Below are 25,464 nucleotides of genomic sequence, written 5' to 3' on the forward strand. Positions count from 1 at the left end.
CAACCTAAAATCCTAAGAGAAACGCAACCCCAACACCTATTTACAATTAAAGCTTCCTTTCCAATTACACATCAATTCTTCTGAATGTTTTTCATAGTTCTGGAGGTTAAAGAATACTGTCCCATTGTGCTCTACCTGACATAAATATGCAGTCTTTACTCCAGCACTCTTACAAAATGAAGTAAACTAGCACAGAGACTCCCTTCTCACAGACCAACAATGTTGGTACAAACACTAGTAAAAAACCCCTCAGAATTTAAAAAAAAAGAAAGAAAGAAAAAAAAAGGCAATTGCTACCCAGAATAAATGTAATTCTTAAGTTATCTCCACTGCTTCCATCTTAAAGAACAAACAGGACACTGCTCTTCCAACCTGGTCACAAACAGCCAGAATACATTTTTTATTCTTTCCTACTCAATTATCAAATTAAGCTTTTTTTCTTTTGACAAACCACAGAGCAATATAAATGGCACGAGGTCATTCAGCACTTAACACACAGATAGGATCTGATAGACTGTTACAGCAAAACCTCTAAATTCCAGCTAACAACTCAGCTTGTAAGATCAAATCAGTTTTCTGGGATTTTAATCACTAGGGTTTTTTTCATTACAGATTAATAAAAATTAAGGGATTGATTAAAATTTAAGTGCTTTTTAAGATGCATCTGTCCTTTAAAACAAATTACGCTTTCTTTTTCCTGAAGCATATTCTTAACTATTTGTTTAAAAAGAACACATTTCCTAATTTGCTTCATCTCCCTATAAGAGCCTAGAGTATTTGATCAAGCAAAAGAAAACCTACAAAAATCCACAGCCTCCTGGCACAACAACCATTAAAGTGCACGAGAAATTCACTATCAGTTCCAAATGCAGAGTAGATGAGCTTAAGAAAGAAACTGCAAACAGTATTTAAGTGCAAACAAACCTTCCTTTTTCCCCAGAAAATCTCAAGATGCTAGGGTCTCAGTATTTACTAATTTTTCATTTGCTGCATACTAAAGTAGAAAAAACTTACAGAAAATTTAGATTTCATCAGCCTCAATACTCTTGAGCTGTTAGATCTCATCAGTCTTCCTAGGAATCAAAGAATGACAAAACCAAAAACCATGGGGTTTTGTAGTTGATTTGATAGTTTGACTTTGTGAAAACTCACCTCATTTGTGAGTCAGGATTTTATGGGATGCAGAGCATGATGGTTACCTGTGTCATCATTATGATAATCAGATGGCATTCTCATAAGGCCCTGAAAGAGGATTTACATTCTCTATCACCTTTTCATTTTCTGTCTGCATATCTCATCCCTGTGTATGCAGCAATTTTTTGGTTGAACTGTTTTCAACATCTGAGTTCAAATACTCTGCTACAAGATTAAAGGTGACACTCTCAAAAGCAATTTCAATAGGCCTAAATTTTCTAGGCACTCAAAAGAAAATAATTAAATGGGTGAAATTGTTATTGTGGGACTTGGGGGACTATTTGCTTGTTTTTTCCTTGCACAGGTCTGCTACAAATACATACTACCTGCATCACTGGAATATCCAAAGACTTAGGTAGGGTCGGCTTTATGTGTGCACAGAAAAATATATTACCTGCCCTGTAAGAGTTCACAACAATGGTTCTGCAATGAGTTCCATGTGTGGCAACACTTAAACCTTTACTTATGCCATAGTATTGCTGTAAAATACCAAACAAATTTAAAACCAAGCATTTTTCATGTACTCTGTTATACAGATTGATAATGGTATCTTGTGGCAAACCACTGGACTAAAACTGTGAACCCAAAGACTAATAGAGGGTAAAAAACTTAGTCCTTCATGAAACCCAAAGAGACACGTGACAAATCCCTTCCTACAATCCCAATAATTCTAAACAGTAACATGACAGAAGCCTGTGAAAACTATAAGTCTATGAAATCTGTCGCACAGCCTGATAGTTGAGCAATGAGGTTTCATTTCTGGTAACTTTGGTACTTTAGCCTCCCTTTTACTTACAGATGCCAGTGGCATAACATTTTGATTAGAAGGCATTTCCTCCTGCTGTATCTCAGTAATTTATTTTTAGAAGTCCATTGCTGACACATAAAGCATGTCTAAGTGCCTCAAAAAAACACTTCCTTTTGAACAATCTAACATTACACAGTTCCTTCCAGATCATCACACACAGACTAATGAATTCCACCCTAGCTCCAAACCTGCTAGGGAAATGCTTTTCAAGATGTATCTCCAGAAGACTGGGAATAGGCAAAGTCCCTTCTGGTTCTATTATAAACACACCTATATTATCTTCACAGACTGAAAGTCAAAAAAGGACCAACATTTTAGCCTGAGGGTTTCCCAACTATGCCAAAGACCACACATTATTCAATGTGAACCTAAAATGTTTCTTATTCCTTGTTTGCAACCTCTGTCTCTGACACTCTGACACTTGATCCAAAATTTTATGTCCCTTAAACTCTCTTATCTAGTGGTTGGTGAAAAAAATGAGATTGTAAACTGAGCCTGAAGCCTCAAACCAATTTACTGCATCTTCAGGAAAATCTTTATGTACCCTCTTGAAAGACTGGTTTAACCTTCCTCTACTCTCAGTCCCTGGGAAGAAGCTCTGAGAGGCTATACAATCACTGGGATATAACTGGAGGTAAAGACAAGTTGATAAGGTGGAAGCTCTTAAGACAGGGATCTGTAACTATGAACGTAATGCCAAAGCCTCTTCTCATGTAAGCAATCACAGTAGAAACAACGGATTTGTGTAAGGAAAGACTCCAGGATCAAGGAGTTCTGGGATGCTCTGGGCCATATGCTGGTTTACAAGTGTGCTACTTTAGATCACCACTACTCAATGTAAATATGCAGAAAAAAATCAGACTCTGTATTAATTAGTAGTCACAGAAAAAAGATGCAGAGACAGAAAAATGAATATGGTATGAATAAATACTGTGTGAAGAAAACAGGCTCCATGACCCTTCTTTTGTGTTTTACTGAAAATGTATTTTTGTACTTGAATTTAAAATAAAGTCTATTATAAAAAAGGTTTAATTGTGACAAGGTATATAATTATCTTCAAAGTTTTACATGGCAGAGAGGGAGGTTTGAGCTGAAATTCTGGACTTCAGGTATGTGGGAGGCCAACCCCAGACCTCTCTACAGCTTTGTCAACATCAGTAAAAGATTAGAAATCTGTACTGCACTCAAAAGAGCTGAAAAAAAAAAATAAAATCCACATGATTTATTGGCACCATAAAAAGATTAAGTAAGGTGACTTACTAGTAAATATCCTAAGGCCATGTATTGTCATGGCAAGGATCCTCAAAACTGTTCTCCACTTTATGGACCAGTCTCAAATGACTTCTCAACAGGACTTTGTCATTAATTTTAATTATGAATGAAGTCAATATCCCCTGCCTGACAAAATTTAAAAAAAAATAAGAAAATTAAAAGTTGGGAGCTGTTTTAGCTGTATATGGAATGAATACTATTCTGACTCATAACCTTCAAAGAAAAAAATTAAGAAATCCCTTCAGGAAGTCTACTTTGACCAGGAAAATTAACTCTTCTTACTTTATGATCTTGTGGAAACAGACAGGAACAACGCTAAGTTTATACAATTACTGAATTGTACAATGACCTCTTGTTATCATACCTGTTTACAAACAGCCATAGAAACAGAGTTAAACAAACTTAAGGGCCTACACTACAAATGACAATCAAGTCATTGCAAATCCTTCACTCAGCAATTGAAACTAGAAAAGTAATTCCCCATGACCTAACAGGCTTGCTAAGCCTTGGTTTCCCATTTTCTCAGATTTATTTCAGTATTCAAGAGATGTAAATTTGGCTGAAAACAGAACACTTCTCACTGTATTTCAAGTAGCTAGTACTTAAGTAACTCCTGGAATGTATAGGAGAATTCATTTTCCAAACTGGTAAGCATTCATTAGTTTTGTTCTGAAAACTTGCATCAGTCATTAATTCCTCTCACACAATTTATCACATATTTCTGGTTTGGATGACAACTATCTATTGTAACTGCAATACATACTCTTTATTTTCATATAGTGTAGAATGTTGCATGTCTAGCTTTAGATAGGCAGATTTCATTAATTGTAAAATTATCTAAAAACGAACATTAGTTTACCAGCTTAATTGATGTTAATATCTAAATTACATAGTGATTATGAAAAGAGAAATGGTTAAGATACGGTTTTGCAAAAGAAACCTAATCGTTCATTTAGATACTGGAAACCAACACACACTTTCTTATCAATTTCTGGTGCATTTCAAAGCATGCCTCCTGGGCTAGTGCCCTACAGCTCCTCTTGCACACATAGCTGCCACCAGTAACTGTTCTTCTGTACCACATTTACAACCAGGCTGCATTCAGTTATTCACATGCCACTTCAGAGACGTGTACATAAGCACTGACAAAGTCTTCAACAACAAAACAGTGCAAAAAGAAAAAAATATACAGGTGCCATCCAACCACAAAGAAATATCAAAATGTGACAGCAGTCAAGCAGAATAATGCAACCTCAACTAATCCAGCCCGCGCTGCTTTATGATACATAAACTGATTATCTTAAAGACTGGTGGCTCACTCAAGACAAGGGTTCAGCCTCCATCCAACAGCCTGTCCTGCAGGAACCACTGCCCTGCAGCAGTCTCTGCACAGACAGAGACTCTTCCACCCACTCACCTCCAGAAGTGACTTCTTCAGAACTGGACTGAGGAACATTGGCAGGACAGTGTGGGGAAGCTTGCATTGCTGCCGCCCTTGCTATACCTGTCCTGTGGAAAAATAGAGGACTTAATTTCCAGGGCTGTCAGACAGCACCTTCCACATTACAAGTGACGGAAAAAGAAATTAATTTGAAAATGCCTGATTTGAGTGAGTACATTTTGGGGTTTGGTGAAGAACCCCCAGTTCCTACTGAAGTATTTGGATTATTTTCACATCTTCTGTGCAGCTCCGTTTGCAGCAAGCTGGATTCTTTGGTTCATGAGCCTATGACGCTCTTGCCAGTTACCTATTTAGCAAGCTGAAATATGGTCATTGAGAACCAACATAACAAGACAGCCTAAATAAAATAATTAAGGAAATCATATTTAAAACAATCTCTGAACTCTGACATGAACAAATAACCACTGAGCAGCTCTCCCTTCTACCTCCTTTTCAAAACAGCAGTTTTCTACTCTTTATACATTTCCGTTACAGAAACCATTACTATATGAATTACCTAACAGAGGAACAGTTATTTTGCTTGTCCTGCCCAACCCACTCCATAGAGCAACTTTATTTGACTTCCACATTAATCTACATACGGTTACCACAAGAATCGAGCCTAACAAAGACCTTTTTCCCTTTTAAAGGAGAAAAGGAAACTTTCCACAGTTCTCATGGTTTCCAGCAGGGACAACAGCTTTCAGCCACCAGTTTTTAGTATGACACATTCAAATGATTTGTATATCCCAAAGTGTAGTGCATTAGAGAGACAGAGACAAAAATAATTCTATCTGAAATACATGAATAAATCATTCTTTTGAGCATGGTGATGAATGCAGTATTTTACAATTTCCAAACCAACTCTCTAAAGCCCTACTAAAACAAGTGTGTTTGTTCCAAAAGTGATCTCTGTACCTTTCAGGAGAACCATGGTGGATTTTTTTGGAGGAAATGTCAAGTTTAGACACCAAGGACTGGAAGCTAATGACCAACCATTTTATTCTGGTATGAGTGTGCACCGAATACTGATGTTCACAGGCAGGAACAATTTCCAATAATTAATTGGAAAAATATCAGCCTTCATTGCATTTGCTTAACTTTGGTCAACAGCAATGTTAATCTTGCAAGTGAACTGAGAGACAAGACAAAGCCTATACATGTGAGGTTTTTATATATTATTCAGAACTGCTGAAAAGCATGGAAAGCAAGACAAGAAAAATGTGATTATAACATGGCAGAGCAATTCTGCTAAGGAAAAAAAAACTAACCGAAAAAACCCCCACACACTTGTATTACATCAGTTACTTCAACTGAAGAGTAAATGTAGGGGTAAATAGAATTGGTCACTTCTTACTTGGGCAAAACAGACTCGTGCATCACTCATTTCCTTAACAAAGTGCCAAACAGCCTGTTTTCTTCTTTGATTTTTCTTTTTAATGTGGAACTGCATACTATTTTTCTCTAAAGTTCGCCCTTTCCAACATATTAACCCCTTCAAAGCAATGAAACAGTTTGTGTCTCTGAATATCTGCTAATTGGAGTATAATTACAGCTGTCTATGAGCTATGACTATAAACAGACTTTGGCCAAAATATTTGAAAGAAATCTCCAAGAGAAATAATAACAATTGGTCACATATATAATATCATATTTAATAAAACCAGTATTTAAATATAAAATAAGATACAGCAGGTTGGCTCAAATAAATAGGACTGATTAATTCTGTTCTGGGCACTAAAGATCAATGTCCTGTTCACCTTCTAAGACAGTGATTATTTTCAGCATTAACAGCTTGTTTTAGTATTTTAGTAAATCTGCTCCTTTTCTTTGTGTGACAAAAACAATGGGTATCAGAAAGAAGCAAAATTAAAAGAATGTGACAACCTTAGGTTTTATGTGTTGCCTAAAGCCCTTTCAAAGTCACCAAAATCTGTCCCCAAAAGCCCGTGACACGTGGATAATCTAGATATTACAGTAACAATGCATTGATATCACTGATCAGATCTCCAGAGAAAAGAATTCAAACAGTTTGAAATATTTGGCCATATCTTCTAATAAACACTGAAAGGACTAGGACTCCCAATATATTTACCCTCACTGAAACGCAAACTGGCAAATGCTAAAACTGGGGGGAGGGGAACCTTTACAATTGAAAGCAAGAGCTGAAATGGTCACAGTGCAGATTTTTGTTTCTTTACTTTAGTAATCTACAAAGACATCTGTGCCATGGTTTTCACACTTTGAGGGTACCATTTATTTCAAAAACAAGCCTTAAATGTTCAAAAACAAACATTATGTATTAATGCCTGAAAGAGCCTTTCCTTTGTTTACATCCTCCTGATTTTTTCCAAATGAATTATTGTTCTCCAGCCTCCCCAACAGTCTACATTGACCTATGTACACCAAGCACTTCAAGAGGCACTTCAACCATATGGGATATTTCTAATAGGTAGGACCACTTTCACTGTCTGGGAGACTCATTCATGGAATAAAAAAAGACAACTTTGTCTCAGGAGGAAGATACATTCCAGAGATTACTCCAATTCAAACAGAGAGCTCTTACACGACAGAGAGCACATGCTATTTTTAGGATGAATATGCATCCTGCCACCAAATCCAAGCTAGAATACCTCGTCTCCCTCCATGTTTAAATCTTGTGTAGACTCTATTGTGTACATAAAGGGACTCTAATACATCTTTCAGACTCACTTATCACCTCCACCAGAAATTTTCATGTGAGTCCTATAGAAATCAATTGTTTTTCTACCGTTCATCTACCCTTTGAAAAATGAAGACAACCCACCTCTCAGTCTCCATGACTGGAAAAAGAAATGGTGAGCAGTACATTGTGCGGGCCTTTAGATGAATGAATCCATGCATCTAGGGCTGCACCCGTGGATTCCCAAGTGACAACATTCAGCTGGTGCTTGAACATAATCTTTCCTACTCCCTGCAGGTGTGAGAGGACTGTAGTCCCACCCGGGTCGCTCCAACCGACCTACAGCTGAATCATGTCAGTCACCACTGTTACAGAGCCCATACTTAAATCCCAGCACCCAGAAATGATACTGCTGGTACCCGAACTTTAATCGATAGTCTCCACAGAAAAAAGAATAATAGCAGTTTCAACGTACTGCATGGTATGGTTTTGCTAAGAACCTATGATTTTTTTTTACACAAGCTAAAAAGAATATTGATTTCTTTCAAGTCCACTGCACCCTAAATATAATTTCCACTGTTGCTATTTGAGATATGAGATAAAAATGCCATCTTTCTCACTAAGAAAAGAATCAACAAGTCTTTCCTGAAGCAGAAATGCCTAGGGCTATTTAGCATATTTCAAACAATCTTGGCAGCTGGAGGTAGCCAAAAACATACACTAATTCATGAAAAAACACAGAAAATTCACTTTGGTGCCAGCCAAGCTTAGGGTATGTTCACTTTTCACTGTGGACTGCAAGACATTGCCAATCTAAAACATCCACAGTGATAACTAACATTAAAACTCAGTGCTTCACCTCCAAGTTACAAACCATGGAATAGCTGTAAAGCAAAAAAAAAAAAAAAAAAAAAAAAAAATAGACTCTGAGTAACTTCAGGAGGTTCACCAAGAAGTGCAAAATTCTGCATTTGGAGTGGAAGAGCTCCAGACATCTATCTGAAAAGCAACTGTCTGAAAAGCAACCTGTGGTGATCCTGAATGCTAGGCCAGATATGAATCAACAGCGGGTTCACACCAGCAAACTCCATGCTGGCCCAACACTAGGAAGAAAGTGGCAAAGTGGCCAGAAGAAAGAGGGAAATCACGCTCCACTAACCCCTGATGAGGATACACGTTGAGCAGTGAGCAAGAATACAATGCTCTTCCACAAGTGCCTGAACCAGATTATGACAAAGCTAACCATTTTTTTAAGACTGATTATTTGAAGCGAGTAATTCTGCACACGGCACACAATTTTTCTTCTAAAAAATGCAACTGTGCAAATTCTTCAGCCATAGTCTGTTCCGTCATAGTGGGTTAATCTTTCAGGTTTGTCCTCAACCAAAGAACCCTGGGATGCTCTTAACAGGAATCACCAACTACAGGAAGACTCTACATCAGCTTAAGTATTTACCTAAATGTTCTACACATAGCTCAAAGACCCCTCTGTGTCATTATAACACTGTGAACTTTCTGGAATCTGTAAAAGCCTAATTTAGGAAGACAATATCAAGACATTTAATTATACCTTTCACACTACTCATGCATTGAAAGATCTTCTGGTTAGCATTAATTTGAATTCTATTGCCACATAAATTAATACAACTTAGACACATTTATCAGCCCTTTAAATAACAAAGTGATGTGTCCAGGCAGCATATTCTTGAAAGGAGAAAAAGACATACAATTAAAACCTGAACCGCAATTACTTTTCATTTCAGAAAGTTAAAAAGTAGCCTAGAGCAAATTACCTCCAAGAGAAAATCTGGAGAGCAGTTTTGCTTCAAGCAAAGACTTAACAGTATTTAAAAGAAAACAATATGCAGCATGAGTAAATCATATAGCAGACAAAAGGGTCAAAGAAAAATAAATGGGTTGTACTCAAGTTAGTATAAATCTGAATGCATTAAGCTCCTGAGGAAACTTGCAAAGACAGTATTAAGGTCACAGTATTCAACAGGGTAATTTTAACCCTGATTTTAACCTTGCATTTAATAAATCATATTATGCATTAGAATTTTCAAGTAGATTTCCTAACTTATTATGCAAATGAACAAAATGGTAATTCCAAATAGCTGTAGTAGCTACAGAAAATCTGGTTCCTTGGTTAAAGGATAGCATATGGTTTACTGATAAATAGAATTGCATTAAACCCTAAGAAAACTGTCTAACAAATCCACATGATTTTATGTTGTGGTGAACCATGGCCAAAGCCAGGGTCAGCCAGATCAAGTAGACCCAAAGGTCCATTGGTTTGATGCTGCCACAGCCCAAAAGCCCTGAGCACTCACAAGGCTGTGAAAAACACATAAATCCATGCCTTACCATTGGCCACAGCCCTCCCTGCCCTTATTTCTCGTATTTGGTTGTATTTCCAGAGAGATGTGTGTTCTTCGGTTGTTACATAGGTCCTTGTTATCCCTCCCCGCCTACCACTTCTCCCATTTGCTGTAATTCCTTCTCCCTGGCTGATGTTCTGTTGGTTACTGTGTGTTTTCCACCCCTGTTTCATGGGGGTACAAGACTCCTCCAAGCCATGCAGCTTTGACTTCCTTCTGTGGATTTTTCCCTGCAATAAACCCCTTCGTCCACAAAGGAGTCCCTCTGCTCTTTTCCTACCTCCTTGCACGCCTTCGACACCAGTGGGCAAGGTGATCCCGAGCAGATGCTTTGCTGGCCCTCCCCTGCCGCGATCAGTTTCCATCCATCCTCGCTCGAGGCAGGCAGAAGATTGCTCGGTGCCTGGGACATCATGCTAGCCATCATGGCACCATAGCAATTTTAGCTCCCAGAAACTTTTGTGCGAAACTGAAGAATGTACTTACATTTTCTGACAGTAGTAGGAAAATCTAAGCTTTGTAGATTCTAACAATTCTGAATATGGTAGATGGAGTTCAGCCACATTTTCATCTTTACCTACTGTTGTCCTAAAGAACAAAGTCCGCAATGGTATTGAATCTGTGAAGATTTAGCACACTTGAAACTTCCAGAAAGGCTTCTGGGTGCGTGCTGAGATAAACTCTTTAAAAAAAGCTCTTGCAGCAGCAGGGGTTATAAGCTACATTCTCACACTATATACAATGTGGTACTGAAGACAAAAGTATCTAGGGTTACTGTACAAAGCAGTTAGAACAAGTAGATGCAGAGATTAAGACAAACGAATAGATGTATAGATGCAGAATAGGTGTAGAGGTGAGGCACTGGAACAGGTTGCCCAGAGAAGCTGTGTATCCTCCTTGAAAGCATTCAAGGCCAGGCTGGATGGGGCTTTGAGCAATCTGGTCTAGAGGAAGGTGTCTTTAAGGTCCCTCCCAACCCAAGCCATTACACGATTCTATGAGATTAAAATCATGACTCAAATCACAAACAAAATATATACATACATATATTTTTCTGGACTTACAATATGTACATAGAGTACAGAGAGTACAGTTATGCAAAGCCATGCACCCAGATCCAATCCCACTCCAGCTGGTGCCAGGTTCTCAACAGACTTCACTGGATACTAAGTCACAATTACACAAATGCTTTTAACAACCCGTCAGGATTTTAAAGATGGTGTTGTTGCTCTCTGATAGAAACATGGACCTTAGTGTCCTAACATATCTAAGTAATGCATTTCAGTTTTTTAAAACCTACCAGAGTAAAAAAATAAAATTAAATTTAAAAAAATTCTATTATTTAGTCACTACCATTTGTATAGCAGGATGGCGTGAGAGACTGAACTGTTCATGGTTAGTGACTCAAGCAATCAGCCATTTACAATAGCAGTGGGTGCTTTGCCGAGGCCAGGTTTGCAAGGTCACAGGCCAGGTGCAGAGGGGTGAGCATCCACCATCAGAGGATAAGCTGGGGTTTGAGCCACATAAGGGGGAAGGCAGGTAAGATGCAGAGCCTGCAGAGGTGGGATAATGCTTTTTATCATGCCAGTGTCCTCCCTTAGATAACAGGCTCAGTTTTACAACTTCTCCCTGGGGAAGGACCAGGGCATTCACACAGGCCTGAAGGTTTTCACTCCTTCTGATAGGGCACAACTGGCTCAACCACACTGGCATGAGAGGCAGCTGTCATGTCTTCGAAGGTGTCATAAACTATCAGAGACCCCCAGAGTTCCCCCTGCCTAGTTTTTGGGGCCTTCCACCAGAGGACTGCATGTGATCCACAGTGTTACATCAGACAGTGTAAAAGTGCCCCCCCAGTAAGGGAAGGGGTGTCCAACCAACCTGAATGTTTATTAACCCATTGAATGTTGTGTTTCAGGGGCTTCCCCCACTCCCAACTGATCAAGATGGAGACCATCACTTCAATCAATGGACACCAAATAACCACAATCAAGCCTCCTTGGTAGATGGGTAGGTATCTTTCCACTATCTACTCTTACCCTTTCTTTCTCATTCTTTCTTTTCCTTAGGTATTTTCTTAAGTGGTATCTTTATACTTTCGTACCATTATATTACCACAGACAGAAAATAACCAAAATGGCTACATATCTCCTTTCCATTGCAAGTACATCAATCTAAAATAATCCCTACATAAACATATGTTTATGTAGTCAGTGTCATTTCACTCTAATCTACTGCAAACAAGAACCTCAGTCACTCTCACCTGCGGGGGTGAGTCATAACAAACAGTAAACTTAAAGAGGAAATGCCATTAGCTTTTCCCTTATGATAATATGTTAACCTGTTCTTCAACCATGTCTGTTAATATTAACATATTTAACTGGGACCTTACCCCAGAAGGCAGCCAGGCCTCCCCAAAACTCAGAAACTCCTTTTCAATAAAATGCAGAAGTAAGGACTCTTCAAATTTAAAAACAACCTTTGCCCTGCACCTGAGGGTCATCTACAGATCAATTAATCAAGTCCAAGATGATTCTGAGTCACATCTGCATCCTTTAATGACAGTAAAAGAATAGTACTAAGGGACAATCCCAGGTCTTGCACTCACAAGGTTCGAAGGATATACACACAGACAACAGAAAGAACTCAGCAAAGAGTACCAAACAAGTTGTGGTTTTGGCTGGACACCCCTTTTTTTTTTTTTAATAAAGATTCCTGGAACTTAAGGAGTAGCAAGTACTGCAGATAAAAGCCAAGTATCACTACAATCAAGTCAAGCAGCAAACGGAAAGGGAACAATTGTTGTCAAGGAAGGAATTCTGTGTCCTTATTTCTTTTGCCAGCAGTGCTTGGATCCACATATTCCTGATGACTCTGAAGTCTGAGCAGGGAGTACTACTTCCAGAGAGAAAAATGCTGAGAATTTAAAGCTTTAGTGTCCTGCTTGACACAGATATGGAACAGTTGCCTTCTGGCAAGAATTAAAGCTGGTATGGAAATTTCACAAAAGGAATTAAAAGATGGTCTGGAAAGTGGCCAAGAGGAGATCAAAGGAACTTTAGCAGTATGAAGACACATACCGGAAGCACATGAAAAGGAACTTCAAGACAGACATTAGGTTTAAGAGTTAAGGTTACCCATCTGTTGCCTGGGTAGAAGGCTGTGTGAACCAGGGGAAAATGTGAATTACTCTTGTGAGATATTTAGTCCGAAAATATTCATGCTCTCTTACATAATTTCCAGTCTTGACCACATGCCAGATGTCTAGAAGAACAGATGTATTTTAGATTCAGCCCAAATTTTGAACTATAAGAACTGATCAACATGTCCTTCTTCCTGTTCTTCAAGTGTGGTGTGTTACTGGACCTGAGATTCAGACTGGGGAAAAAGACTGATAGCCAGTCTGATGGCTATCTGTGAGTTAAAAGATCTTAAATACAGATAAACTATAGCTCATGCCTTAGATCACATTTATTGTTGTAAATATCTAATATAGGCATGAGTAATCAGTTATTTTACAGAAACACAAGATCAAAAGTGGACAGTTTTTAGAGCAGCTAGCTTTGAGAGCAGAAATGAACCATCCACGGATATGATCTGGGTAGCCCCAGAGTTGAAAAGAGGAGCTCTGGGGCTGGGGATTCTGAGTTGGATAAATATTAAAGGGAATGCTGTACTACTGCTTTTAAGAACTAACATGATGTTTTACAGGAGCTTACACAGGTGTTTTACCCCATCTCTACCTTAGCCCGATGTGCTACTATTGAACTCTGTCAATAAACTCTGTTCATGCTTCCATGAATAAGAGCAGTTTGTGAAAAATAAAATTGGAGAAAGGAAAATCTTTCTGTGCTCCATCAGGTTTCTCAGCAGGCCACAAAACAAGGAACTGAAAAAGCAAAGACTTCTTACATAAACTCACAAGAACCACCACTTACAAGCTAAAACACAAGACTTCAACAAATTCTTTTCCCAGGACATGTAAACAGGTGAAGTTACTATTTTTATGAGAAAAAAACTCTGCTCAAGTTGCTTGAACTGTGCAGCAGCTCTCCTAGTACCAGGTTGCACCCATAATGGCATGTCCTAGTTAAAATGTTTAGGTATCTCTTGGTGTCACACGTAGTCAATCTCATCTAGCTACTTGTATATATATACTCGGGTATTAGCACTATTTCCCTAATATATCTTGCCATGCAAAGTCCTACAGGGTTTCACTTATACATTAAAATCTCGGATTTTGGAGTCACAATTTCTGGACTGCAGTGCAAAACCAACAAAGGCAAAGTACAGGAGACTCTGGTAAGCTCCTTTATTCCTTCCCTCAAGTTCAATTATTTGGGTTCTGTTACTGTGCTAGAGTATGTCTGTGCTCATATGTGGAGATATACTCACAGCTTTTTACCAGCTAGTCTCATAGTTCAATGCCTCAGAAAGCCTCGGGCAGCCTAGAGAGGCAGCACGGGCAATCCGGCATTTCAGTAGCTCTAAAAGCGGCAAATGGTAGCTGCAAATCTAATACCACCAGCAGAAGCAAAGAGGGAGAAATAGAGCTTCTGGTTTGCCTAATTCCTGCAATTAGAAGCTTTCAAACAGAAACAGAAACACACAGATGTTCGCAGAAAGGGGTGCAAAGCCAAAGAGGGCAGGTCCCCCCTTGGTCCTCTCTTTTATTCGGAGAAGGAGAAAGGGGAGGACTGGGGGGTGGACCTGGGGTGACCGGCCAATCAGACACTGCTAAAGAGTCTGAGTTACATTTGGTTTTGCCTGCTCTTGGAACAAAGGAGTTCAGAACACATGGCAGAGGCAAATGTCTTGGGGAGGGGGAAGGGAAGCTCGGAACAGGCAGCAACACTCATATGCACAAACAAATTTCTCAATGAAGATTTTTGGATCAAAGGTACTAAGCAAGAGGGACATTAAGGACTTTGAAATATTTGCAGCATTTCAGGAAAGAAGACTGCCAAACTGAGTATATTTTAAAGAAAACAGTGTAAATTCAACTGCTAACAATAATATGACTGAGTTCAGTCATTAAAATGTAAAATATAGGAATAGCTTCCTGTGCTAACCTTAATATAACTACATCCATCAAGTCTCATCTGTAATAACCAGCCTGGTGTTTGCTCTGTGGGGTCCAAATCACTAATCCTTCCCATTTACAACTTCCTGGCTTTCAGGAACAAAAATAATTTTCTGTCTAAATATACTTACACTTAAAAGTCAGAAATGAATCCCTCTGCAAACAACTCTCCACATTGGCAATCGCCTTTGTTAGTAATTATTTATAGTGCAGAAGCATCAAAGCTTTCTGCTTTCACATTTAACATTACTACTATAACTACCATTTCCCAGGTACATCCAGGACAGCCGTCGAACATTTTTCCAGCGTACTTATAGTTGGTATTTCCTCCCTTCCTTCTACTGTGCATAAATATTGCAGAAGCCTTATAATAAGGTGGTTTTGAAGGAGCACAGCAGTTAACTTCACTACTCTGTAAGTCTTTCCCACACTGACCCAAACCTGGTGCACACTGAGCAGGTCACAGGGAGCAGCAATGGGACCCTGATGACAGATGGCAACTTTGCACCAGCAGAAGACAGCACTGCCCACGGCCACCCGTGCTCTCAGGAGCAGGCAGCTGTGGTGGTTCCCTCCCTGACAGCAAGGACAAATATAAACCAGGCCAAGTCTGCTGACATTTTCTGAAGAAGCCTCAGTCGGTGGGCTAACCATCCCCTCTTTCCCTGCTGCTCTGATACTTCCCCTGAAATAGGAGAGGCTCCAAGAGCAGCAGGGAAGGAAAATGGGCATCCCAAGCTACAGACTCCTCTGGAGAATGGGCAATTTGCTGACAATAATGGCAACCATGTCAGTTTCAAACCAAATCCCAAATTTTAAATACCTTGAAATTAACTTGAAGGTATGAAGAAGTAAAAGATATTGTCAACAATCTAAACAAAAAACCAGGGAAAAATCAACACAACAAAAAGCTGTTTGTCTGTACCCTCTACAAATCACATTCAGCAGTAATTTCTGCAGCACAGCTCAAAGTAATGGCAACTAAAACCCTTCACTTGGATGTAGTGTGAATTCTTGCAGACAGTAAATCTTGAAGTTTTAATATAATTGGCTGAGTTGAAATATCATTGCTGCTAATATATGCAACTTACTTGTCTTAAAACTAGCACCTTTTGTAACATTTACATAGTAACACAAAAGGCCTCTGCTCTATTTTCTTCATCTTTCTGAAATGCATGTGGAAGCACAGAAATGTCTACTCTATCAAGTAAGCATGCACTTAATCCTGGAAAATAAAATCCACATTCAAGGGAACAGTTTGTCAGAAAGCTGCAGCTCATCACCACCATAGAGGAAAATCAGAAATTCAAGGACACCGCTTCTCACACCATGGTGTAAGGAAAATTTTGCTCCAGTCACAGCCAAGGTCTCACTCCCCTGACCAGCAAACACTGTCACACATAGACCAAAACAGACTGTCAGTCATACGGGACTTGAAGGACAGTGCCCTACATACCAGCTCTTACTGTCTCCCAATGCTGAAACTTCTCCATTGCCATTCCAGTACTTCGAGATTCACATTTCAAGCACAGCAACTGGGAGGAATACAGACACACCAGAAACATGCAGTAGCAGTCATCCACAAAACTTCTGTGAGTGTAACACATACCGTAACACAAGTGCACACAACATGCACAAAATCATATTCATATTGCACCTGAGCAATGAGAATAACCATCATCCATAGGACCACTACTTGACTCTTAGTAAGGCAATCCAGGAAATTCTGTAAGATGTAATAATTCACATCTACCTATTTCAAAGAGACTGCATATGTGAATTCTGCTTTGAACTTCACTGCTGATTAAAGAGAATATACTTGACCTAAATCTTCCATTCAAAAGAAGACTACAGAATACACATCTGACTTCATCTTGTACTGGTTATTCCCACATCACAGATCTGCATGCAGCAATAAAAGATATCGAATCAAGCAGGGTGTCAAATTAACATGTATCATTACAAGAGTCTCATGTGCTACCTTGGCAGCCAATTCAGGCCCACACTCGCCAGACCACTGTGCCTACTTGTTGACTTTTTCTACTTAATTATTATTACTGAATTTATTAGTTGAAGTTTTCTTTTTATCACAGCACAATGTAGAAATAAAGACATTCTATCAGAAATTATTTATGAAATAATAACAGATCCTGATTTACAGCTATACACTTATTAAAGACCTCATTCCAGGTTCTGTCAAATTGATACCTCTCAAACAATACAACATGATGGTTTTTTGGCTGGATGAAAGTTTAGAAATAAATTATTGATAATTGGTGATCAGCTCACTGATTGAAAATTATTTTTAGTTTCTATTTGAAGTGTTCATTTAACATCTTAGAATCAGGAGGAATAATATGGAGTCATTAAAAATTGAGGGGAAAAATAAACAATCATTTACTTTTAATTCAACTCTGATGATCTTTATTTCTACTAGAAACTGGCCCAGAAACTGGTAGAGCATGCTATGGCTGCCTTTAATGCAAACACTACTACCACAGGCAGCATTAACCTCAGAATTTATGCAAATGGTGTTATTTTGTACAGTCATTAACTATTTGCAACACCTGAGTCATGGAACAACAAAAGCACTGCAAACAGGAAGAAGTAAGGTAACACTAAGTAATAAGTTCTAAACAAACTTGAGTTGAACTGGAACTAGAGACAAATAAACCAACTCTTAGTCTTTTACTTTCCTTGCTGGTAGAGCTAAATCACATAAATGGTTCATGTTATACAGCATGTGTTGCACCCTTTTCTTCTCTTTTTTGTCAAACTAGATCAGTATCAGTGAATGATTGAGAAGAAAAAACACTGCTAGTATGTTAGAAACAATACAGATTTATTATGAATCTCATCTCTATGTACATTTGTATTACTTGTCTTTAACACTTAAAATACAGTCTGCTTTCATTTGCATTCAAGTAATAACAAAAACAGGAACAAGAGTTTTTCAGCAAGGAAATATTCTTGAGGAAAGGAATTCTCTTACCATATATAAAGCTGCTTTGCTAGGTGGGGGTTTTGCTCTTGGGAAAGAATTGGAGAACTTTCACCAGGAACCAGTAATATAGACCACATTCATGACTAAGGGCAAACTTAGCATTAACCTAAGAACTGTGGAAATAGTTGATCAGGAAAGTGCCTCAATATGGCTAGAAGTTCATTTAAAACCCTTTCTTGTTTAAAAAAGTCCCAGAAGTCCCCATAATAACTTTATCTAATTTTCTGAGTTTATTACCTTTCCCTGGCCAAACAACTACACTGAGATTAGCCAGCAAATACTTTGTGTTCTCTTAGCATACAGTCCTTGAGACAAAGCCTATGGTGATTAAATAAACTGTGGATGGAAAGTTTCAAGGATACAACTAGTAATGATGTAGTAGTTACACAGCATAAACAGTAAAGATGGATTACCTTTTCATGGCTGTAATAAAAGACAGCTCTTCTTCATGATAAAATATTCAGTGTTATTGTATAATGTTTCACATTATAAACTGATGCAAGAACAACATCTATTATTCTCTAAATTCACCATTTAAATATATGATATATTGCTGAAATGTCTGAGATTTACATAGAAAACATATAGAAAATACACTGCGAAGTACAGTTTCATAATGATACATACACTAAATAAACTGTTCCCATGGTGAACAATGACACTCACTCTACCTGCACAATGTTGTTTAGTTTTACACTATTTAATACTTTTAAACTGTCAGTTTCAATTAGAAAAAGATCTGGCAGAGACAGTGAGCTTGCATGGATCATATATCTATGCCTGCATTTTATCTTACACACACATTGCACTGTCCATGTCCTGAACTTCTGTTTTTAAGGCTTATATGTCACTCAATCGATTACATGTAACAGTTATATAGTTAAATATACCAAAAACATTTCTATTTATGATGTTTCTTGTCTGCTGGCACCTGGAAAAGCTCCTGATTGGTGGAAGTGGGTTCTTTTTCAGCTCCATGTTCTCATTCTCATGGAAGGAGCTTAGCTGGTTTGTCATGTAGCTAATATTCTAGATTGTTCTTTTCTTTTGTTAATACATCTTATTCACTTCTCCAGGACCTCTAGCACTATACAGCAACCAAACACATTTATTATTTAGACAGTGAGTGCAAAATCGTCTGTTGATTACATATGCATGTGAAGTGAGCCAAGGTTGCCATCAGTCCCTAAGGGCAACCCACCAAAACCAATGACCCAACATCAGAGATTTATCCCTTTGCAAACAGGGAAAATTGCAGCCCAGCTTAATCCCACTTACTAAACCTTTACAGGGTACATGTGACACGATGAATAACTGTCATCGGGAGAGCAAGACATTAAATGAAGATCCAAACCAAGTGCATGCCTTTGAAGCATGTCCTGCACCTCAGAGTGGCTTGAAATGTCCTCTCAGGATGATCTAACAACCAGTCCTTAAACAAATCCCATCCTTGAAGAGGCAGGTCTTCTGAGGAGGCAGTAACAAGTTAACACTAACATGTTTCTGCACTTTGGGAATGCTGGGAACAGCAAACTAAGCAACTCTGAAGTCCCAGCCTAGGATCAACCATCCTAACCACAATCCTGATTTATGATTTCTTCATAAAATAGATTTGGCAAAATAGAGACAACAATCTTAAGAGTGCCTAACAGACATAGTATGAATGGAGTACTTTGAAAGTGTAGCTGGTACGGCATCACGACAAGAGTTGCTGGCAGTGTAATTCACACTGGCTAAATCCATACTTCCTTTTCTGGGCTTGTTGGAGTGAATTGCTGCCCCATGTCACCCATGCAGACATTGCCTTAAATATCTGTGCTGTGCAGATCCAAGCTTTGAGTAGTGCCAATGTTTGATTTTCCTGGATGCTGAACCCCACATCCAGCTACAGGTTTGAGTGAATAAGCAAACAGATCGGGCTTCAGTGCAAGCCAGTGTGACAGCAATGCTCCAGCTCTGCCTCCATGGCTTCACCCAACTAAGCCGCATGAATAAAGATTACAAAGTCAGCAACATCACTTGGATGGAATAAACCTTATTAATCCAAATCTTCAAGGCTACCCACAACATTCATCTGAATATCACTGTGAATAAAAGAACCAAATCCGTGCACAGAAAGACATAACTGTATCCTGTTTAACAAGGGGAAAAGTTATGCTTTTACAAGGTTTACCCCTATTCTTACTCGACTCAAGGAAAAAAATAAGTAACACAAGTGACTAGACTAAGAATGAGCAACAGTTTCCAGGGTAATTCTAAAACATTTTCTAAATGAGTTCTGTAAAAAGATTAAAATCATCAATATTCACAACATAAATCCTGAATTGCTGGATGTTGAGAGGAAGAGTTACCTCTTATACTTTTCTTAGTAAGTAGAAATCAGTGAACTAGACTGACCAATGGTGAACCTGAGCCAGCAGAGTGTACTTGTTCTCTATATTCATCCAATTAATACTTCAGGTATTAAGATCTAATTAAAATTATATTTGAGATGTTTAAGAAAGAAAGCTCATAGATAAATTTATGTCAGATGAAATTTGATAATTTCCTCTAATTTTGATTACTGGAGAAGAGAGATACTAACTTCTTTAGTTAAGGCAAAAAGAAAAGGCCCCAAAATCTGTTTTCATTATCTGCAGAGGACTTTTCTTTAAAATCATTGGGAAAAAAAGGAGGGTTTTTATCCTCTATAATAAACATTTCACATGGTTATGATTCAGTATGTTTTATACTGCACCAGTAATTCTCATTATTCTTCAAATAACATATTTGAGGACATTAATACACCATTAACATGATTAACTTTTTCACTGACGTTAAGCCATATAGAATCAAATGGCACAATTTGGCCATATAAATGACTAGACAGTGCAGGTCAGCTTCTGCCCCACTGCACCAGTGCAACTCCACTGACTCCGCTTGCATTTCCAGGCCTAGACCAAGGGAGGAACCTGTGTCTCTCCAGAAACTGGAAGTATAAACAACTTTTTATTCCTTCCTGAAACAGAGATATTCCTTAAAAAGGCAGGGATCAATTCATATGCTAGACTTGTCTGCATGCAACCTGTAATATGCCTTCACCCACCAGAGAAGCATTCCTCCAAACAAATTTGGGATCATGGAGGTGAAACACACCCTTTAACACAGTTTGGCAAGAATAGTGAATTTTGCTCATTATTTCCGTTAATTGTTAAATCAGTAAAAAACGGAGTAACTGAATAAACCTGGCAGTTGAGTAAGAGTGGCACCATTGATTCCTGCAACCTACCAGGAATACAGCAACCATACCATGCAGTTCACTGCTCTGAATCAGATCCCATGTGGCTGATCCCAAGGCCCTGAGACAGCAAAGCCTATCAGTAGTCCTGTCAGTTTTACCATTAATCTTAAGCACAGGTAACACCAAGGGAACTCTAGGACTGAAGGACATTCTCTGCCCGCTAAAGCACACAAGCCTCTTTTATCCCCCTTCCCCCCTCGCTGTCCACAATATTCTTGCCCTCTCCCCCACAGACTGTCTGTACAGTAACGAAGGATCATGTTTCTCCCATCCAACCCATCTTCTCTTCCCGTGCCTCTCCTCTCTCCTCAGTGCTCCTACAGTTGCTGTGGAAATAACACATTTTACTGACCCAACACCTCCTGGGCAGCTGGTTCCCACAGCTGTGGTGCAAAAGGCAATTAAGATAAAACACAGCTCAGCAATGAATCACAAGCCTGAACAGATCTCAGAGGTCATCTAGTCCATTCCTCTGCCCCACGGGAGGCTCGGCTATCTCCATGTCATTTCTTACAGACATCTATGTCACCTGCTTTTAAAAACTTCAGCGATAAAAATATCACAAGCTCCCTAGGCAATATATCCCAGCGTTTCACCACCTTTGCAAAGAAGTTCAATCTTTCCTCACAGCTCACATTCTCTAAGTCCCAGATCTTTTTCCTCTCTTTCTTTACAAGTGTCACCAGATCTTTTCTATTTTCCTCACACAAACAAGTCCATTCAAGCAGTTTGCTTCAAAAATTAGTTTTGAAAGTAATCATTGAAAAATTTACTGTATATTGCTGCCGGAATTAAATCACCTTTTTCCACTGTGCAACCATAACGTAATTTTAAAGACTTTAAATGACAAAATTATTCATGTTCTGCTTGTTTTAATGCTATATTGTAGTTGTGCATATGTTACAGGAGAAGTAGGGGCAGGTAGCCACTACTGTCATATGTATGCCTATAATGCCTATTACCAGAAACAGTATAACAACAAATCAAAAAATTGTTGAGATTTAAAAACCAATTCGATTTTCCAAAGTCATGGTAAAGCCACATTTGTCACAGATAATCCCAATCTTACAAAATAATGACCTATCAAAGAGATGAAATTTGACTTTGCTCAAGCAAGCAGTTTTGTTAGGAACACATTCAGTCCTAGCAAGAGTAGAGAAAATCAGATTTGGCTCACAGCTTTCCTATACCCTGAATTCATATGTCATCTGATTGCTTGGGCTTTTTTAAATCACTGAGAAAGTAAAACAGGAAGGGAAGTAAAGCAATACTATAGTTAACCCACGTCTTCATGATTCTTGCTGGCTTTACTTTCTTCAGTGAACAGTTAGAGGAAGAAAGTACATATAAAGGTTAGAAATACCTTCTTTTGTAAATTGATTTAATCTGCTGCATGGAAGAGCAAGGACGGAGGACACCACTTACCAAGATTTTAATACTCTGAAAACAAGATAAAATTTTAGTTATTCACAAAAAGCAATGAACTGGTAGATTCTCTAATACACTGGACACAACACAGTATTTCTTCATTTTAAATGGTGGATTGCAAAAGCTAAAGAAAAACTTGGATTGGACCCAAAGAAGTGTAACAAGGTAACATATTATTGCCTTTCTATTGTTCCTTCATACAGCACTTAACACGTCACAGGACCAAATGCAAAGCCTGTGAAAGGACTGAAGGCCTTTACAGATGAGAAGTCTTAAAGTTCTTTCACAGAGCCAAATCTTTAAACAAAAAAATACAAAATCCCACAGAAGAACAAAGCACATTTTAAGCACCAGTTTAACTAATGCATTCATTATGCATTTTAAACAAAGTGTATCAATTGGAAATTAAAATGTGTGATGCTCCTCTTTGAGCTGAAGGTCTCCCTGGAAAAATTTCACAGATAAATCCATTCCCTCATGATTTTGAAGATCTTTTCAAAGGTGTGGTAATGTCAGATATAACAGATGTGAAGAATTCTATTACACCTGACAAACTCTGCATTCCCAACAAGAATTAGAGAGATGTAAAAGTCAGAGATGAAAAACTAACACTTTGCTACTGAGGATTTCAAGAACAGATGCCAACATATTTAATGATGACTTCTGATCACAGGAAAAATATAATACAGGCCAGCATTGGTATTTGAAGCGTATTTTGACCCATTTCAGACAAGCCCCTCCATGTGCAATGGCAGAACATCCACTCCTTATGATCCAAGTATCAAGTGAAAATAAAACATGAGAAAAATCTAACACTTGCATCAGCAGTGTCACAAAAAATACTAAAATTCTCCATGTAATTTTTAGAACACCCATGACATATAGAAGAGGACAATACAGATTTGCAAAATCCACAAGGAATTATTTTCCTCAGATTGCAAAACTGAGAGACTTGAATGTTCAATTTTTAACATAGCTGCACATCTGAAATTCACCATGTATCAAGTACACTGCAGTAATTATACTTGCATTTTGCAGAATCTAAGGCATGAATTTACAAATTTAAACAAAGTTTCTTCAAATGTTATTACAGGTGACAAATCTCAAAACACAAATAATAATTCTGAAAAAAAAATTAACCAAAACTTTGAAACAAATTTAAAAATTGACTGAAACATGAATCAGAGTGCAAAGAATGTCCTAGAGGCAAGATTAGAAAGCAATTACACCAGTCACTGGTAACAGTTATAGTACACAGCATTTTTAATTTTTCTTCTGAAAAATCTGCCTTGTGGTCCCAGTATGACAAAATCATCCTACTGTTTTCTCCATTCTAAAAAAATTAAAATCATCAATAATCAAGAGAGCATCAGCTGATCACGTTTCAGGATGCAGCATGGGAGTATTAAGTGACTGAGCATTGATCAAATGACGACAGATTCTGGAGACTGTGTCTCCAGGAGTATTGGTTGACCCTGATGTTAAGTGTGTTCATATTATATAAGCCTACACTGGGTTACTGGTTCTGCTGCTGAAAAGTGCTGTTAAAACTGCACATACAAATACATTTGCAAAGTCAAGCACCTATGAACACATTTCTCCTGTTCAATCAATCTTAAAATGGCCTACTCTTAAACCAACTTTCTGGCAAGGAAATACAGACCAGTACCTGACCCAACCATTTCACTGTTCTCAAGGGAAATTCTCTCAGCATTTAATGTGTGTCACCTGCAGGAAAATTCCTTTTATGTAATAAGCTAAAAGTCACTGAATGATTTAAAATGAAGGTGCCTTTTCTTTTCTCATGTACCTTGCACAGACACAGGGGATGGAAAGAAGGCAGCAGTATTTCAAAGGATGATGCTTACATATCCCTTCTAAATGTATACGGTTCTCTAGGGAACAATCAACTCAGCAATGTCTGTAATGCTTGGGCTATAATTACCAAAATGAGATGCATAACCTTTATTACACCAGCAAACAGTTAACTTTGCAAATAATTTCTCTAACTTCAGTGCTCTCAAATCTTTCATCCTTTTTTTTTAAGTAATCAAGTGCATCCAGTCTTCCACACTGCAGCTACTGTGCATTCAATGCCAGGTGCTGCACACCTCACTAGCAGAAACTCAGCACAATGCAAGACCTTCTCCAGCCCATGTAGTTTCACATACTGCTGTAGCATGACAGAATGTCTCTGGGATTTAGAAAATTCAGACAGATTCTTTTGCTACATCCCACAGAAAAACGCCTTGAAATTCCCCCTGTTTAAAAAAGGAAAAAAGGAACAGCCTGCATCTCCAAACATGACAGTGCATTCCTGGCATAGAATATGCAGTGCAAGAAGAGAAAAATGACAGTATTTATGTTACCTTCAGTCACATAGTTGTGGTCTCGCAGAAAGCTGTGGTTAATTTTCCGTGTGTCCGTGTCCTCGCCCATTTACAGCAGGATTACTCAGCATGCCTATCCGCAGTGGACTGATAGCATCAGCAGAGGTCGTCACAAGAGCACCATCCATGCTGCCACTGCCTAGCAGAGGCGGGGAACACACCGGGCCACTGAGCACAGCATAATGAGAGCTACTGAGGCAGCACAGATTGGGGGTGTGCGAATAACGAGCGGGGGGGAAAAAAAAAAAAAAGAGGAAGGGGGGAAAAAGGGAAAAAGAAGTAGCGGGAGAAAGCCGGAGGGAGAAACGGCTCCGAGAAATTACGAATGCAGAAAGCAGTAGGGAGCTTGCGTGAAGGGAAAAGAGGCACTTCTCCCACAGTTAAAGAATAGCCCCGTCGCTTGGGCAGGTACTCCGCGCACAGGTGCCCCCGCAGCGCCGGGTCCCGGCGCCGGGCGCTGGCGGCGATGCCGGACTGCAGCGGGAGCCGCCCGCAGCGGGCTCGGGCCGCGCCGCTGT

General features: G+C 38.8%; 1 protein-coding gene across 7 annotated transcripts in view; it reads right to left on the minus strand.

The window, feature by feature from the left end:
* The window catches only part of PPP2R2C (protein phosphatase 2 regulatory subunit Bgamma), a 202,551-nt gene that overhangs the window by 116,734 nt on the left and 60,353 nt on the right, over positions 1–25,464 (minus strand). The window contains exons 1-2 of one of the 7 annotated variants that reach the window (XM_019287161.2): positions 24,926–25,406; positions 4,692–4,778 (exon numbers count right to left, since the gene is read on the minus strand). The exons of 1 other annotated variant lie outside the window; for it this stretch is intronic. In XM_019287161.2, coding sequence (XP_019142706.1) covers positions 4,692–4,778; positions 24,926–24,995 — 157 coding nt within the window. In that variant the 5' untranslated portion in view covers positions 24,996–25,406. Of the gene's footprint in view, positions 1–4,691; positions 4,784–16,300; positions 16,380–24,925; positions 25,407–25,464 lie in introns of those variants that run through there. 5 more of the 7 variants (XM_010401937.2, XM_010401936.3, XM_010401941.2 and 2 more) reach the window with 5 other exon arrangements.

This window comes from Corvus cornix, chromosome 4 (assembly GCF_000738735.6).
Source record: "Corvus cornix cornix isolate S_Up_H32 chromosome 4, ASM73873v5, whole genome shotgun sequence".
NCBI classification, from domain to species: Eukaryota; Metazoa; Chordata; class Aves; order Passeriformes; family Corvidae; genus Corvus; species Corvus cornix.